Here is a 14,528-nt window from a genome sequence, read left to right as displayed (position 1 = left end):
TATGCATCTAACTGTGTGTGCATGTGGAGGGTTAAAAAAACAAAAGGTGACGTGGTCTAGCAGTTAGCTCCATTGTGTGAAGTCTAAGGTATTGTGCAGTTTAGCTCACTGGAGCTGTTTTCCTACTGAGGAAAAGAATAATCTGGTTGAATTAAAGCTTAAAATAAACTGGCTGAAGGGCAGAGCAGGGGAGCTGGAAAACTGCACAGTTGGCAGCTGCGTAGGGTGAGGCTCGGCTGCTCAACCACATCGTGCTCAAACCGTTCATAGAGTGGGTCTACAAGTAGGCCCACTCCGCTACCAGCTGGTTAACCAGCCTGTGATTGAAAAAGCTTCTTTGTGCCTATTACCATTAATGTAGGTCCCATTTAAAGTCTTTGGTGTTGACCTCATCAGGCCATTTTACCAGAGTCCTCACAAAGATATCGCTTTGTATTAGTTCTGGTGGATCACGTAATCTGATATCCCAAAGCAGTGAGGCTGCGCACCGTTTCTGCAAAGAGTGTTGCACAAGCACTGTTTCAGGTCATCTCCCATTCTTCATCCTGAAAGATATACTGACTGACCAGGGTACATGGTTCATGTCTTGCACACTAAAGGAGCTGTATGAATTATTGGGCATTAAATCTGTTTGGACCAGTGTCTACCACCCTCAGACTGACGGGTGGTAGACACTGAACAAGACTTAAAAGCCCATGATTCATAAGTTCATTCACGAGGATAAATGCAGTTGGGATCGCCACAAAGTGCTTGTATTATTCCTTTCTTTTAGCTCAAAGTTACTTGCCAATTGGTAAGGTCTCGTTGTGGTCACGTGGTGGCGTTGACTATAACATCATACTGTCAGACAGGGGAGGAGCCACACAAATATATCACCTCAAACTCTTAAAAGCATGAAGAGAGGCTGAAACCGCTTCTCTGGTGAGCCTGGTGACGGTGAGAGATGAGTTGGGGCTGGCGGTGCATAATTCCACGATTCCTGCCTCCCGCCATTGTGGCAACCATCTCACACAGCCCCAGAGAGCAGAGTAGCAGAGTAGCGGTGTTTTGCAGATTTGTTCTCCACCCTGCTCAGCTATACTAGTCTCATGACCAAATAATGACTCCGATATCTGCGAGTCTAATGATAGTCTTATGAGCACTATTTTGATACACACCCTATTGGTTACTTGAGCATAAGTGGCAAATTGTTCAGAGGGAATTGGCTGAAATGCTAAAAATGGGAGTAAAGCAACGTGGTGTAGCCCCATAGTTCTTTTTGTGAAGAAAGATGGCTCTATATAGTTTTGTGTTGACTACCCTAAGGTGAATCAAGTTTCACAGTTTGACACTTATTCCATGCCCTGGGTCAACAAGCTCCCTGACCAGTTAGGCACTGCTCACTTTTTCTTGATGTTGGATTTGACCAAGGGCTACTGGCAGATTACCTTGCCCTGCCTGAGTCCAAGAAAAAAACGGCTTCGTGCAGGCTCTCTGTGGGGAACCCTTGCTCTACACGCCGAACTTATCTCCTATTTTGAACTCTTTACACAGGCTCCTGATGTATTTTAAGACTAATTTTAAAATACTTGTACTTACATACCGAGCAGTAAACGGAGCAGCTCCAGTCCACCAGTCCCATTTGGACGTAACTTTTATTGCATTATAACTTGCATTTTTTTTCCATTTTACCAGCTGATTAGTTAGGCTTAAACAAGTCTTCAGGTTATGACGTCTGAATTGAGTGAATCTAAATGGACTTCTTTTAGTCTCAATTTACTGTATAAAGTACAATAAAGTACTACGTTCCACAGGTCAGAAAGTATTTTACGAGATTCAGAGCTCTACTGTCTGGAATGTTGATTTTTTTTTTTTAGCTGGATGTTTCTCTGTTTCCCTGCAGGTCTGCTGTTCTGGTTCTTGGTGCCAGTTTCATCAGAAACAAATGGAACCAGAGGGGCACCGCTGGTCCTTCAGTGCCATCACAACCTCAGCGAAAAGTTCATTCCTGAGCAAACCTCCATATACTGGCAAAGTAATTCCAGCGTTCTTCATGTTTTTTCAAAAGGACAAGAGGAATTTCAACACCAAAGTGAGTCATTTAAAAACAGGACTGCAATTTTCCGCGATCAACTGGCCTCTGGCAACTTCTCCCTTGTCATCAATCCGCTGATGCTGAAAGACGATCAGCTCAGCATCGAAGTTGCTTACATACCAGAAAGCAGGACGCTCTGCCAAACCACTGTTCATGTAGCAGGTATAGTTCACCTTAATTAACATGGATGCAAATATCAGTATTTGTTAAATATGTGAAATGCAAACTGTATGTCCAATGGGATTGAAAAGATGAAACCCTTCAGGCAGTGTTCAGGCACATATCTTAAGAATAATAAAACAGGTGGCTCGTGATGATCATTTCGAGTGCTGCATGTATTTATTCACTGAGTTGAGTGATGATTGAGGGATAAAACTAGTGACTAGTTTATGTTTTTGTTAATTTGTACAATAATGATCTCTGATTTCTTAAAATTTGTATGAAAATTCTAACATTTATACATGTGAAAAATCTCTGACTCATTTCCAGCTCGTTTTGAGATGCCAAATATCGTGGTCAACACCATAGATATGATGGCTATGTGTGCAACAAAGGGGGGCTTTCCTGAACCAGAGCTATCATGGATCTCCGTGGACCACGAGGGACATGAACGTACACTTGAACCACCTGATGTCCAGACCCTTGAGATCTACAAGGAAGATGACGGCACCTACAGAGTTACCAGTACTGCCAACATCAGAGGATCACAGAAAGTTACATGCAGCGTTTACAACCCAACTTCAAAGGAGACATTGAGTGTAATTAAAGACGTAATTACAGGTACTCCAAGGATCATTTTTGCTTTTCAGCCTGAAGTTGACTTTTCAAATAAATTCAGAATCCATATCCATAGGTTTGAAATAGATATGTAAACCACTGTGTTTATTAATCAACCAACAATGACAAAAACATAGAATAACTTGAGGTTCAACTCCTGAGGCAGAACTCTAAGTCTTAAGTCACAGTTCATCTTAAACACAGACAAATTTTTTTTTATATATATATATGTAATTTTGCTGTAAATTTAAAAACGCACTGTGAAATTTGAAACTGCCGGAATTACATACATCTCATCCCAGAATAACATCAATTGTAGGTCTGTTTCCCTGTAATTTCATGTCATCGAGCCAAAAGCCTTGACAAGCCTAGAAAATAACCTAATTCTCCATTGCAGACTTAGTAGTAGCAAATCTTTTATAGATACAATTTGAGTGAATGAATTCATAATTATATTAACACTAATCTCTTCAAACCAGAGAAGTTCTTAAAGTAACTTTTTGAAAAAAGTGTGGCCCCCAACAATCCTGATTTGAATTACAGTAGCTTACAACGTTACCATTTTAATGCAAGAGAATTCAAGATGCACATCAATTCCCATCAGTTCGTGGAAGCTTTCTGTGTTTCATTCATACAGATTCCCATGAGCAGTTAACCTAAAGTTCAGTTTACAGTGCTGTTTAGATTTAGATGATTTTTGCACTAAGGATTAATTTTGTGTTGAAGTTGTAGGTAAAGTAACACAACTGACTGTTGTAACTGTGTCTTGTTCCTGATTTACAGATGAAGGCTGGAGTCTGCCTTTGGGAGCTGTTCTTGGAGTACCGGTAATACTTGCAGTAATACTCGGAGCAGGAGCCACCATTGGCTGCCGAAAAAGGAAAAGTCTGTAAACTTTTGAATTTTGCTCCTTTTCCTTTGTAATTATTAATTATGTAATTAAATGTTTAAAAATTGGTTACATCAAATACTGTGCGGAGGATCAGTAACAGCAGTACTGAGTAAAATGTATGACTATATACATCATTAGAAAATGACAAAGTGACTCTGACCCCTTAGCAAACTCTGGTTGCTGGGTAAAAATGTGTTATTACTTGATTGGCTGGTGAGTGGTTGCTTGCATTTGCTATGAAAAAGAGAGTGCTACACCATAAGGTTGCTGCACTTGCCTGTAGTTTGCAAGAAAGACGTCCACTTATCTGCAAATACTACCCAAATACTCTTCGAGTTTTAATGAAAGTGTGTAAAGTTTGACACAAACTGGAAACTGACAGTTTCCATTTAAAGTAAAAAAAAAAACACATTTGCAATGCTTGCAGACAAGTTGGTGTTTTTCATGCAATCACAAGGATTTTTTTTGTGTGGCACCGTATATTTCTTTGCAACCGATTTGACACTAGTGACTGGCAGCAACAACTGGACAACTGAGTACATACTTATTTTGCTTTTTTCTTCCTTTAATTTGCAACCTCTTTGAGAGAATGCACCAGGTTTAAACCGCTGTGGAAAATTAGTATCAATCTCTTAATTTTAGCTCACCTTCTGAAGCAGTTACCAATGAAAGCTACAACACAAAGTTTGTGAGAGAGAAACATTTCAGGGTGTAAAATAACCTCAAACTATAACTTCATGAAGACCACTTTTCCTCCATTGGAACTCAGAACACGAAATTAAGCACAGGCACAGATGTCTCTGCTCTGTGTCAACCCTTTACGCTGTTGAGATCCATTGGAAAAAGATCCACACATATGCCGTACACAGCTGCTCTGTTGAAAGTTAATACATGAATCATTTTTCTTGCAGGGAGAGACTGTTCAGGACAAAGCCTACAACAACTGAGCGCCAATGAACCTGCACCATTGGAAGACAGCACTCCTGATCCTGCAGCTGTTGTAGTTGATGATGTAGCTAAATAAAGGGAAAACACTAAATAGAAGACATAGCAGGAACTCATGTTTCTGAAATAAAGACCTCATCTATGGAGGACCACAGAGCCACACACACCGAAAAATAGTGTTTTTATTTTAAATTCAATTATTAAATAATAAATAACTTTATTAACGTTTGAATAAGTAAAATAATAAATAAATGAATCTGTAAATGAATTTACAAATGCATAACTTATTGTACAATTCATTATTTAAGCAAAAAAAGTCCTTACTTGATGCACGTGGCTCTTGTGGTGCTCCATATGTTAGCATGTTACCTTCAACAGGTGGTTATAGGCTGAGTCTACAGGCGCACACTCGGAGGATCAACTCTACATTTCACTGCAGGGCCCCTTCATTTTTCACAATCGGTGTCGGGCAGAATGTAAATACATAGGCTGAAATCTAAATTTTACATTTGATGTTTACATCTAAATTATTTAGCTGTAACAAAACAGGAATAAAATGTAGGACACGGAAACTAAAGTTCAAAATTTGAAGAAATAGATCACACGCAGTTTACTGATGGATCGAGATATTAGTTACCCAGATAGCATCAGACCCCAAGGTGGATCTGCCCTGAATACAGTGTATTAAATAAAAACTGTTTTTGTAGCAGTTTATGAACATTACGTTGTTTTAATGAGTATTTAGTAAAATTTAAATGTCTCAATTAAATGTTACAAACCTTTTTTCTTTAAAGAGAGGGTTTTGTTATTTCTACCGTTAGTGGATACATATCCTTAGATTTGCTTTAATGTCTCCCAGTTTAATCATTTCTAATATGAGCCAATCCCACTTTTACTCACAGATGATGGATCTCTTACAGCCACAACAGAGACGTTTCAGAGCAATTTCACGTATAACTCAAAGAATGCAGGGCAGCTTTCCAAGTCTTTAAAGAATGTAAAGCTTTATCAGTAAAGGCAAATGTCTTGTTTTTTATAGATTTTAAATATTTCAGTATAGTTTTGGGAGGATGTACACAGATGATGATTCAAAATATTGTGACGTTATAAACCGATCTGGGTAGGATGAGCTGGAAAATTAGGAGAGGAAATAAAATATTCAGTTAGTTGAACTGGTTGAAATTCAGTTTCTACTGTTAGAGTATTTCCTGCAAGAAACGTAATAACAAGCGATCAAAGCTGTCATCATGATATCAAGGGCCAGATTAGGCCGAGATGTCAGTGTTACGATGCATTTGCAAAATTGCACCCATGCAAGTGGAAAATTATTTTGTTGATCTATTAACGGTGCACTGATTTCCATGCAAAGATGCAGTCAGTACATCTTAATGATTACCTGACTTGAGTGGATTAGCGGCTCAGAAATAAGCACACAGTGAGAGACTGTGAGGGAGCGAGTGACAGCTCTGCAACATCACAGATCACTTTTGCGCGGTTTCTTTTTTTTGCAGATTGGTTGTATGCAAGTCTCTTTCAAAGAGGCTGCTATTAGTGGGACTCAGAAAGATCAAGTGCATTAGATTGACAGTCTTACCCCATATACGCAACATTCACCAGAGAGCAGGTGAAGGAGAGAGATGGCATCAAAGTTAAAGAGAGGCGGAAATCACACCTCAAACGTGCACGGCCATGTGTGTGCGTGATGGATGCGCTAATTAAACACATAGCAATACACTTCTGGTTCTGTGCAAGCAGACTCCAATCCAGACACAGTTTATAGTAGAGCCTATGATACCTTTTGGTGGATCAGGTTGTCGGTCAACCCACTGAGACTGATTTGAGTATGTCAGCAACAATATGTCAGCAATCAGGCTTAATGTGCAGTGTAATCAGATTGCAATCAGAGTACCTGTAGCTGCTTTAAAAACATAATTTAAAAATATATTTAGTTGAGTTTTAAAAGCTTAAAGTCATTTTAGTCTCATCTTCACTCATACTATATATTCACATTAAGAAACAGAAGCAGCATTAAGCCACAGCTGCACAAACCACCCAAAAGAAGAAAAAAACACAGCTTAATGTTAAATAAAAGAGATCAAACATCCAGCTATGAGTGAATAAACACTGATGAGGAGTCCGGTACCACCTGTAGCAAAGCCTCCACCACCATCAGCACAATCAGGTTTAGAGTACACTGCAGACGGGCCTTGATCGATACTGGGATGCTCAGTTTTGGTTTCATTATTCTAAAAATGCAACGCTTTGAATCTTTAGATATCATTAAATTCTGGTACCGGTGTGTGTTTTTCTGTAGTTTTGGGGCCTGATTTGATTATTTTACCATTCTAGTGTTAAACGTTTTTGAATTTTTTCTGCAAGAGTTATTAATTGAGGCAAAAATGGGAGCAAAATCCACAAATTACTGCTTACAGGTGTGGTTAGTTCGGTCGTTGGTTTTCTAAACACAGATGCAGTCAATTCAATATGACATACTCAGTCTGCCAAAGGCAATGCAATTTCAAGCACAGTCAAAAAATAAGAGATGGTAATTTAAGATAATTTTCTAGCAGGACAGGTGCAGCATTGTAATTGTAAACAGAAAATGAAGTAAATTAATATGGAACGTGTACGTTAAATATAGGCCTACAGTGGCAGTCTAGCAGAGAATCGTTATAATGGAGACAAACTTCAGTAACTGACAGAGTCCAATGTACGACTGTAAGAAGTAACAATTGGACATCATGTTTTGATGATGGGAAATGTGTGATTGAAAAAAAATGGGTTTGCTGATTTCGTGGGGGAATGTTTGGCGTGTGGTGGATCCGAAATTTGATTCCTTTCAGGGTTGTACATTTTTATTCCTTATATTTTTTGATTGACTTAATTGTTGTTTTGAATGTGTTGCTGTATGGAATATGCAGTAGGAATGAAAAGGGAGTGGTGAGAATTGTGCCTGGGTTGACTGTGTGTAGATCCATTGGTACTGTCTTTGGTTGGGACTACAGTACACAGGAATGTAGTCATTCATCTCCCCTCACTATTTCCCCTGTTTAAGGTAACTGCCATGCACAAAACTCTACAAACTTTTTTACTCCATCATCATTGTTCATTGTAAGGGAAGAGGTGAATGGTGGACTGTTTCAGCTGTGTAAGCTAGCTTTTAATACTGTCCCACCATGTTGAATGATGTTTTTTCTGCCACTGTCTGTATATTTAAGTTAACTACTGAAAGACATACAGAACTAAAGTATTATTTAATTACTGTGGAAAGGCAGTGTCAGCTAAAATATGTGAGTTAATTAGATGTATTTATCTTATGTCACAGTTCATGTTGTGCACTGCCTGAAGTCTTCTCATCAGCTAATGCAGAAAATAACAGTAACTTTGTTTGGAAACTGTGGTTCTGAGACAGAGTTTATCATTGCAGAGAGAATACGGGTTTGGTTGTGTCTATTGTAGCTGACACTCTATACAGAAGTCGAGAGCTGCATGTAAGTATCTTCATTCATCTCCAGTTTGAGGGCACAACATATGCACGTATGCGTTTTTGTGATCTATATCTCACACACTGTCAGAGCTGTGAACTCCATTACATGGACTGAGCAATTCCTGCAACTGAAGCCACGGTATGTTGAAGACATTTTGTTGATTCATTTTGAGTTTTGTTGATTTTTAGTAAATACTGACATTACTTTTTTGTGTTTTTTTGTTTCACAAAGTTTGCAATGTGTTAGTACATCTAGCCCATACTGTCACTTATTCTAACTCTGATTTAAACCTCTCTCTGAGTAAGCAGAGGGCTGCAGTGCCTTGTGGTGACTATTGTTGTGATTTGGCAATGAATAAATAAATTGATATTGAAATCAGTGTTAATGACACATCGCTCTCTCTCTCTCCCTCAGCGACTGTAGTGCGTTTGTGCAGCTTCCTGTATGAACACTCATGATACAATTGCACAAACTTGCCTGGAAGTTCAGGTGTTTAGTGGTGGTTCTTGGAAAGGGCAAATTCTGCTTCTGTGTTTTTTTTTTTTCTTCTAAAAGCTGAGCAGGTAAATCACTTCAGCTTCAACCATCATCTGCACACACAGTGGGCACAGTGTCAGACACTCAGAAAAAAAAACCCTAAATATGTGACTTTAAATTTATATGCTGCCGTGCTTCCTGTGCATTTGAAGAAGCTAAGAGTGCAAACTAAACAAAACCAGTGACACACAAAGACAACTCACACACATTCATACAAGCACTTTATATGTAACATGCACACTCTGATGGACATACTGGAAGCTTTACATATCTCAGCTGGCTTGAGAACATACTGGTGTTCCCCAAGGAGAGGTGGAGGGAGAGGGAGGGCTGGGTGCCTCTGCTTAGACTCGTGCCTCCACCACCCAGATTGAGATAAATGACATTCCATGGATGGATTGATGCACAGCTTTTTTCCTGGTTGTCCAAACTAGGAGCCCCCTTCACAGTCTTTGGTTCACTGGTATGATTTAAAACAGACACTGACTTTGGTGACACCTCGTGGTAGACTAAAACATGTCATACAGCACATGTTCACAACATCCATTCTTTCACTTTCACATTCCACGTGAGATTGTTAAAAAAACACCCTTGGTTTATGCCTGGTTTGTGGCTGTGGCGGTATTTTGTTTTCCCAGAACTGCATGAACCCAAGGTACTTTGCTGCAGACACATCAAGTGCTGTAAAACATGGTGTGAAACAGACTAAAACTAGTCTTCGTAGAACAAATTTCTAATGTTTTAGGTATGCACATGTCTGTTCTGTAATAGGTAATAGAGAAATAATTATGTGACAAAGAGATCCAAGTCCAGTTAGTTTTGCTTAGTCTTTATTTTTGTCTTACCTTTGCTAAATAAAAATGATCTTTTAAACATGTAATACATGTAACAGAATCAAACAGAGGAACAGAATGTTTAAGGGCAACTTTTAAGAACTTCTGTGTTGAAGACTAGTTTCACAGAAGCAAAACTGTTCAGCTTCAAAGGTTTTCACTTTTATTGCGAAGCCACGAATGCAATGACTGTGAACTATGGTGTGATCAGACCCCAGCCTCATGCTCCATTGGCTTAAACATTAAGTAATGAAAGTAAATAAAAAGTTCCTAAAAGTTAGAAATCAAAATTGAAAAGGCAAATAAAGAAAAGTTCAGAAAATGAAAAGGTACAGTTTAAAGTTTATTACACAATATCTGCGTGTAATCAGGTGTGTTTATCCAAATGCTTAACATACACATTTCAACTTTTGAATTCCTTTTTAATACAAAGACCATTCAACCAAATTGTTTAATCAGTAAATGAAAAAAGCCCACTTCTCCACTCACTAGTGGCTCATGCAACATTCCTCTATTCTTTCATTTTTTCCTTGATCCAGGGAATGAAGAAATTAATTTTAGTGTAGACATGAGGATATTTTGGATTATTACAATCATCTGCCAAAGTAAAAGCTGTTAAACCTTGAGACATCTTGTTGCAAATAAGTGGTCCACCAGAATCGCCCTATAAAAAAAAAAAAAGAGCAGAGAGACTTGATTAAGTCGTCTTTGAAAACATTGCATTTTTCTTGTTATGAATAAAAAACAAAAACTAGTTTTTCTGAATATTAATAATGGTGTACTGGTTGCCTTTAACATTTGATTACCTGGCAAACTCCTCCATCCTTCTTGGTAAACTTGGTGCATATCATTTGATTAGAATTAAAATATGCTTGCCAAATACTTTTGCACTCATTGCTGAATTGCATCTTCTCTGTGGCTTCCTTTAGAACATTTGAGGTGGGCATATTTTTTCCAGTCCGACCCCAGCCAGCCACATAACATTTAATATTGGCAGGTATTTTCCCATTCTTCTTAGGTAGTCCGGTGGTCTTCACATACTTATTCAGTGTGGCATTCTTTTCTAACTGTGAAAGACATCAACGTGTTATTGAAAGGGGAGTTTCTTCTATATATAAAGGTCAGCAATTAACACACACTCACACCTGCTACCTAGCACAAGTGTGAAATTGCATAACAAAGCTTTAACTGTGAATAGGTACACTGCACAAAAATGCTTTAAAATGAAATTTGATGGCCTATTAGCTTTACCTTAAGCAACATGATGTCATAATCGTATTTCCCGTTGAATTTTGGATGACGGTAGTACTTGGCCACTTTGATGCGTTGTTGACTTTTCTCTTTCTTGCTAATGTCATGTGCTCCAAGCACCACTGTGCAAGGACCGCTGTTGTCATATCTGAAAAAAGCTAACATTTTTATGTCCTGAAATCTCATACAGTTACACTGATTATACATAAAAATAAAGGTTTATAAAGTACAGCCATGAAACACTCATAACAGCAAATTTTCTTCAGCCAGGTTACAATATGCTTAAATACTGAACAGGTGACAAATTCAAGGAAAAACCCGAGTTCTTGACTGTTATGCTGTGGTGGATATTTGATCAGTGTAGTTTGCATCCATTTGTCTTACAAAGCTCACGACTCTACAAATTTGGGCTGAGAAATCATCTTTACAGTATTATGAAATAGTTAGACCGACATCTGTGTGTGTGTGGTTTTTATTTTCTGGGGTTAAAATGCCTGTGTCATAGGACACAATGTGTTGCTGAATAGATAGGTGAGTCTGAAAGTGATGTGCCGCTGGATCTTAGTGGAGACCTACAACATGTGTGTTAAACTGTGTTTATAACATAACTCAGTAGTGATATATTTTGAATAGATAAAATCCTTAACTTTTTGGGGGGTAATTGTTACATAAATACCAATTTTTAGGACTTTTTTTCTTTAGTTCTTGATTTACAAAGAAACCCAAAACAAAAGAAATGCCCCTGCACTCACTTGCAGTGTGCTGCCGTTAGAACAAAGTCCTCCCGGATTAGTATCCCACCACATGAATGTTGGGCTTGATACTGGATTGATGCCATGTAAGGTCTGGAATGCGGTTTTGCCTCCCTGCCACCAACTATACCGCTCTCAGCAGCCCCTCACAAGAGAAAAGAAGGTAAAATCAATACACTGATTATATCAAAGTCATGCCCATTTCTTGTTTATGACCTTAAAAAGGAAAAGTGAGATGCTTTAATTATATCTCTTCCAAAAATCTTACCTGTGAGGGAGACTTGTAGAAAGATGAATATGATGCAGCAGATCATGATGGCACTGAAGCAAAAGCTGAAAAGTTTGGCTTTCAAAGCCCCCCTAACCCTTTTTGCTGTCTGCCTTCCAACTGCCACAACGGAAACGCTGTGGGCAGGTGTCAAAAACGTTGTTGCACGGGCAGGAGTTGCTATCACACCCTGCTCACTGCTTTACATGTGAAACACAACTGTGAAAAAACATATTAAAAAAAGATCGTCTGTAGCCATCTTCTCAAGCAAGATAGCATCAAACGTTGTTAAATTGTCAATGCTTTATTGTTTTTCTATACTGTATGTGTGTTTGCACCTTCATGTGGTTTTATGCAATTCAGATTAATTCAATTCAAAATCCTACGTTTTGTGGTTGTCCTCTCTAAAAATCACACACCTCTATGAGAGGATAATTCCAATTTTTGCTCTGATGAAAGTTCCTTTTTTTTCTGTCGATCACATTTATTTTAAAGGAAGATGGTGAAGGTTGGTGGTAAATCGTGAAATGGAAAGCGTGTATTATCGTCATAGTAACCACGGTGTGTACAAAGATATTCACACCTCTCACTATGAACCCTATACACACATTACTTCCTTTTTTCTTTCTTTCTTTTTCTTTTGTTTCATCACATGTGCACATACAGTGCACATGTTTTTCTGAACTTATTATTTAATAATAACTTATTATTTAAAGCCCAGTTTGGTGGGTGTCTTTACAGCATTCTCTATAAGGACATGAACTTGTTGACTAAATGCTGTAAACGTAGTTGAACAGTACATTCATTGCCTTACACAACAAAAGGTTAGAAGTTTACGTTCTCATTTTGCCTTTGAATCTGTGCAGCTGAACAAATTTTGATGTTTGATTTACTCTCTATGTTCTCTCAGATGTGTTCAATCTCTCATCATAATTGAGGGTGTCACTGACAAATTTCACAGAAACATAAATTTAATAATCACAGCAGATGATCCCCTCTGGCAGCCCGTCCTCATTTCATTAACTCGTAAAAGCTTCAAAACACTCTTGCTCTAGTACAAAACACCTATGTTTTATTTTAAATACACGAGTTCAAAATGATCTAACAAAGCCAATAACTCACATTTAATTAGACATTATGCCAAATATTACTTGTTGTAACATCAGGGAATTAGTGGGAAATCTAGCACGGCTCGATCTACACTTGTTTTTTTTACTGCACATGCTGTAAAATACAGAAACTTTGTTTACACTTTCAAGCTGCTTCCTGAAGAACAGGATATAATACTACAGCGGTTAAGGGGTTTTACATGATCCCAATATATAGAAAGCAGTCAGATGGGCTAACCAACCTAGCAAAAGCCACATGATCGCAGCAAGCAGAGGCTACCACAGAGTGAAATGTGATTATAGTTGCTGTGTGATCACCACAATAACAAAGATGATAGGCAATGAAAACGCTGACACTGATAACATTTCATTCAAACTAATATTTGCAAAGAGTAAGTTGGATAAACCGAAAACTAAGAGCACTACTTAAAACATTAGTTTTATTTTTTAAACTAAATAGCTGTATGTATAAATACAGATTTGTCTGTATGGGTAAAAAGCCATGCACCAGTTAGCCACAAAGGTTTTCCTGAAAAAAACAAACAAAACAGAAACAGAACTGTTTATCTTTTTAACAGCACATGGTCCTACAAGTGTAAATGTCACTGACTGTAGATCCAGGTTTGCTTTTTAACACACCTTCTGACTCATAATCAAAAGGGCGGAGTTAGAGTGAAACCAGTGGGCACTCTCACCTCATAGTTTAAGGATGAGGTAAGTGTTGATTTGTGAGCAACACTCACTTGTCTAAACAGTGTCTCAGTTTTCTTGAGAACTGAAACAGATCTGATCCTGAGTACAAAACATATCCACAGGAAACCTCTACAATACAGTACAGAGAACAGCAGAGTATTCAGCCAAGCACACAGTGTACTTGTCCACATTGGCCAGAAAAGAGGCCTAACCAACCAGCATAAGAGAGTGTGGTTGGACCATGCAGTGACTGAGAGACAGATGTTGCAGATTTAAAAATATGCTCTTTAACTAGTTTACTACTTTCATTAGACCACCACAAAGTGTAAGGTTTATGTTTCTATAAACTGGTTAATCCACAGTGTTTGGGAGCTCTTTAATCAAATTGATGCTTTCAATTCTAAAATATATTTACTGCAGTTTTTCATTAATTTCCTAATATAACTCAATGAATGTATTGGTAACGAACATCCCAGCAGTAGCTCTTTGCTCCACCAGAGGAGGCCACTCCACAGTTTGTGGCCCATTGGTATACGTTTAAAAATTGGTGACTTTGGCAACATCTAGTGGTAGTATAAACTAAAACATAGTAAAAAGCACACATTTGTTAGGATCCTTGTGTTGTTTTCACTTTCGCGTTCCATACATGAAACTGTCAGACCTGATTAAACACCTTTGATTTGTGCCTGAAGTGCTACTCTTTTTCCCAGAACTGCATAAACCCAAATACCCTGCCTGTTCAAATGAATGTGTATGTGCTAGTCTTCTTAGAACACATTTGTTTCGTTCTTGGTATGTACGCGTATCACAGTGTTATAATTATTTTGCTAAATGGAAGTATCTTTTAAATATATGAATTAAGTTGAGATTAAGGGGATCTTTTTCAGACGTTCTATGCAGATGACTGGT

General features: G+C 38.2%; 2 protein-coding genes across 5 annotated transcripts in view; one reads left to right on the top strand and one right to left on the bottom strand.

Moving 5' to 3' along the window:
- LOC146557059 (CD276 antigen homolog) overlaps nucleotides 1-4,862 on the top strand; it is a 35,671-nt gene extending 30,809 nt beyond the window's left edge. For all 4 annotated transcript variants that reach the window (XM_085249867.1, XM_085249865.1, XM_085249868.1 and 1 more), the window contains 4 exons: nucleotides 1,883-2,236; nucleotides 2,564-2,854; nucleotides 3,635-3,736; nucleotides 4,655-4,862. In XM_085249867.1, the coding sequence (XP_085105993.1) occupies nucleotides 1,883-2,236; nucleotides 2,564-2,854; nucleotides 3,635-3,736; nucleotides 4,655-4,767 (860 nt within the window). In that variant the 3' untranslated portion in view covers nucleotides 4,768-4,862. The remainder of the gene's footprint in view (nucleotides 1-1,882; nucleotides 2,237-2,563; nucleotides 2,855-3,634; nucleotides 3,737-4,654) is intronic.
- A 5,014-nt stretch (nucleotides 4,863-9,876) lies between these two features.
- Nucleotides 9,877-11,934, bottom strand: LOC146557058 (granzyme B-like). The gene is made up of 5 exons (XM_085249078.1): nucleotides 11,818-11,934; nucleotides 11,550-11,694; nucleotides 10,798-10,945; nucleotides 10,353-10,613; nucleotides 9,877-10,210 (listed from the first exon to the last, which is right to left on the bottom strand). The coding sequence occupies exons 1-5, from the start codon at nucleotides 11,861-11,863 to the stop codon at nucleotides 10,058-10,060; spliced, it is 753 nt and encodes a 250-aa protein (XP_085105204.1). The 5' UTR covers nucleotides 11,864-11,934; the 3' UTR covers nucleotides 9,877-10,057.
- Between the last annotated feature and the right edge of the window lie 2,594 nt (nucleotides 11,935-14,528).

This window comes from Mchenga conophoros, linkage group LG16, assembly GCF_057382185.1.
Source record: "Mchenga conophoros isolate Kocher_MC1m ecotype Shallow Benthic linkage group LG16, M_conophoros_male_GT1.1, whole genome shotgun sequence".
Classification (NCBI taxonomy): domain Eukaryota; kingdom Metazoa; phylum Chordata; class Actinopteri; order Cichliformes; family Cichlidae; genus Mchenga; species Mchenga conophoros.
Note: the sequence above shows the minus strand (reverse complement) of the source record. Positions and strands in the feature narration are given on the sequence as shown.

Excerpts from the sequence above, each read along its gene's own strand:
- LOC146557058 (XM_085249078.1), bottom strand. The coding sequence starts at position 11,863 with ATGATCTGCTGCATCATATTCATCTTTCTACAAGTCTCCCTCACAG. Across the intron at positions 11,695-11,817 it reads TCTACAAGTCTCCCTCACAG|GGGCTGCTGAGAGCGGTATA; the intron begins GTAAGATTTTTG and ends TTCTCTTGTGAG. Across the intron at positions 10,946-11,549 it reads CTAACGGCAGCACACTGCAA|ATATGACAACAGCGGTCCTT; the intron begins GTGAGTGCAGGG and ends AGCTTTTTTCAG.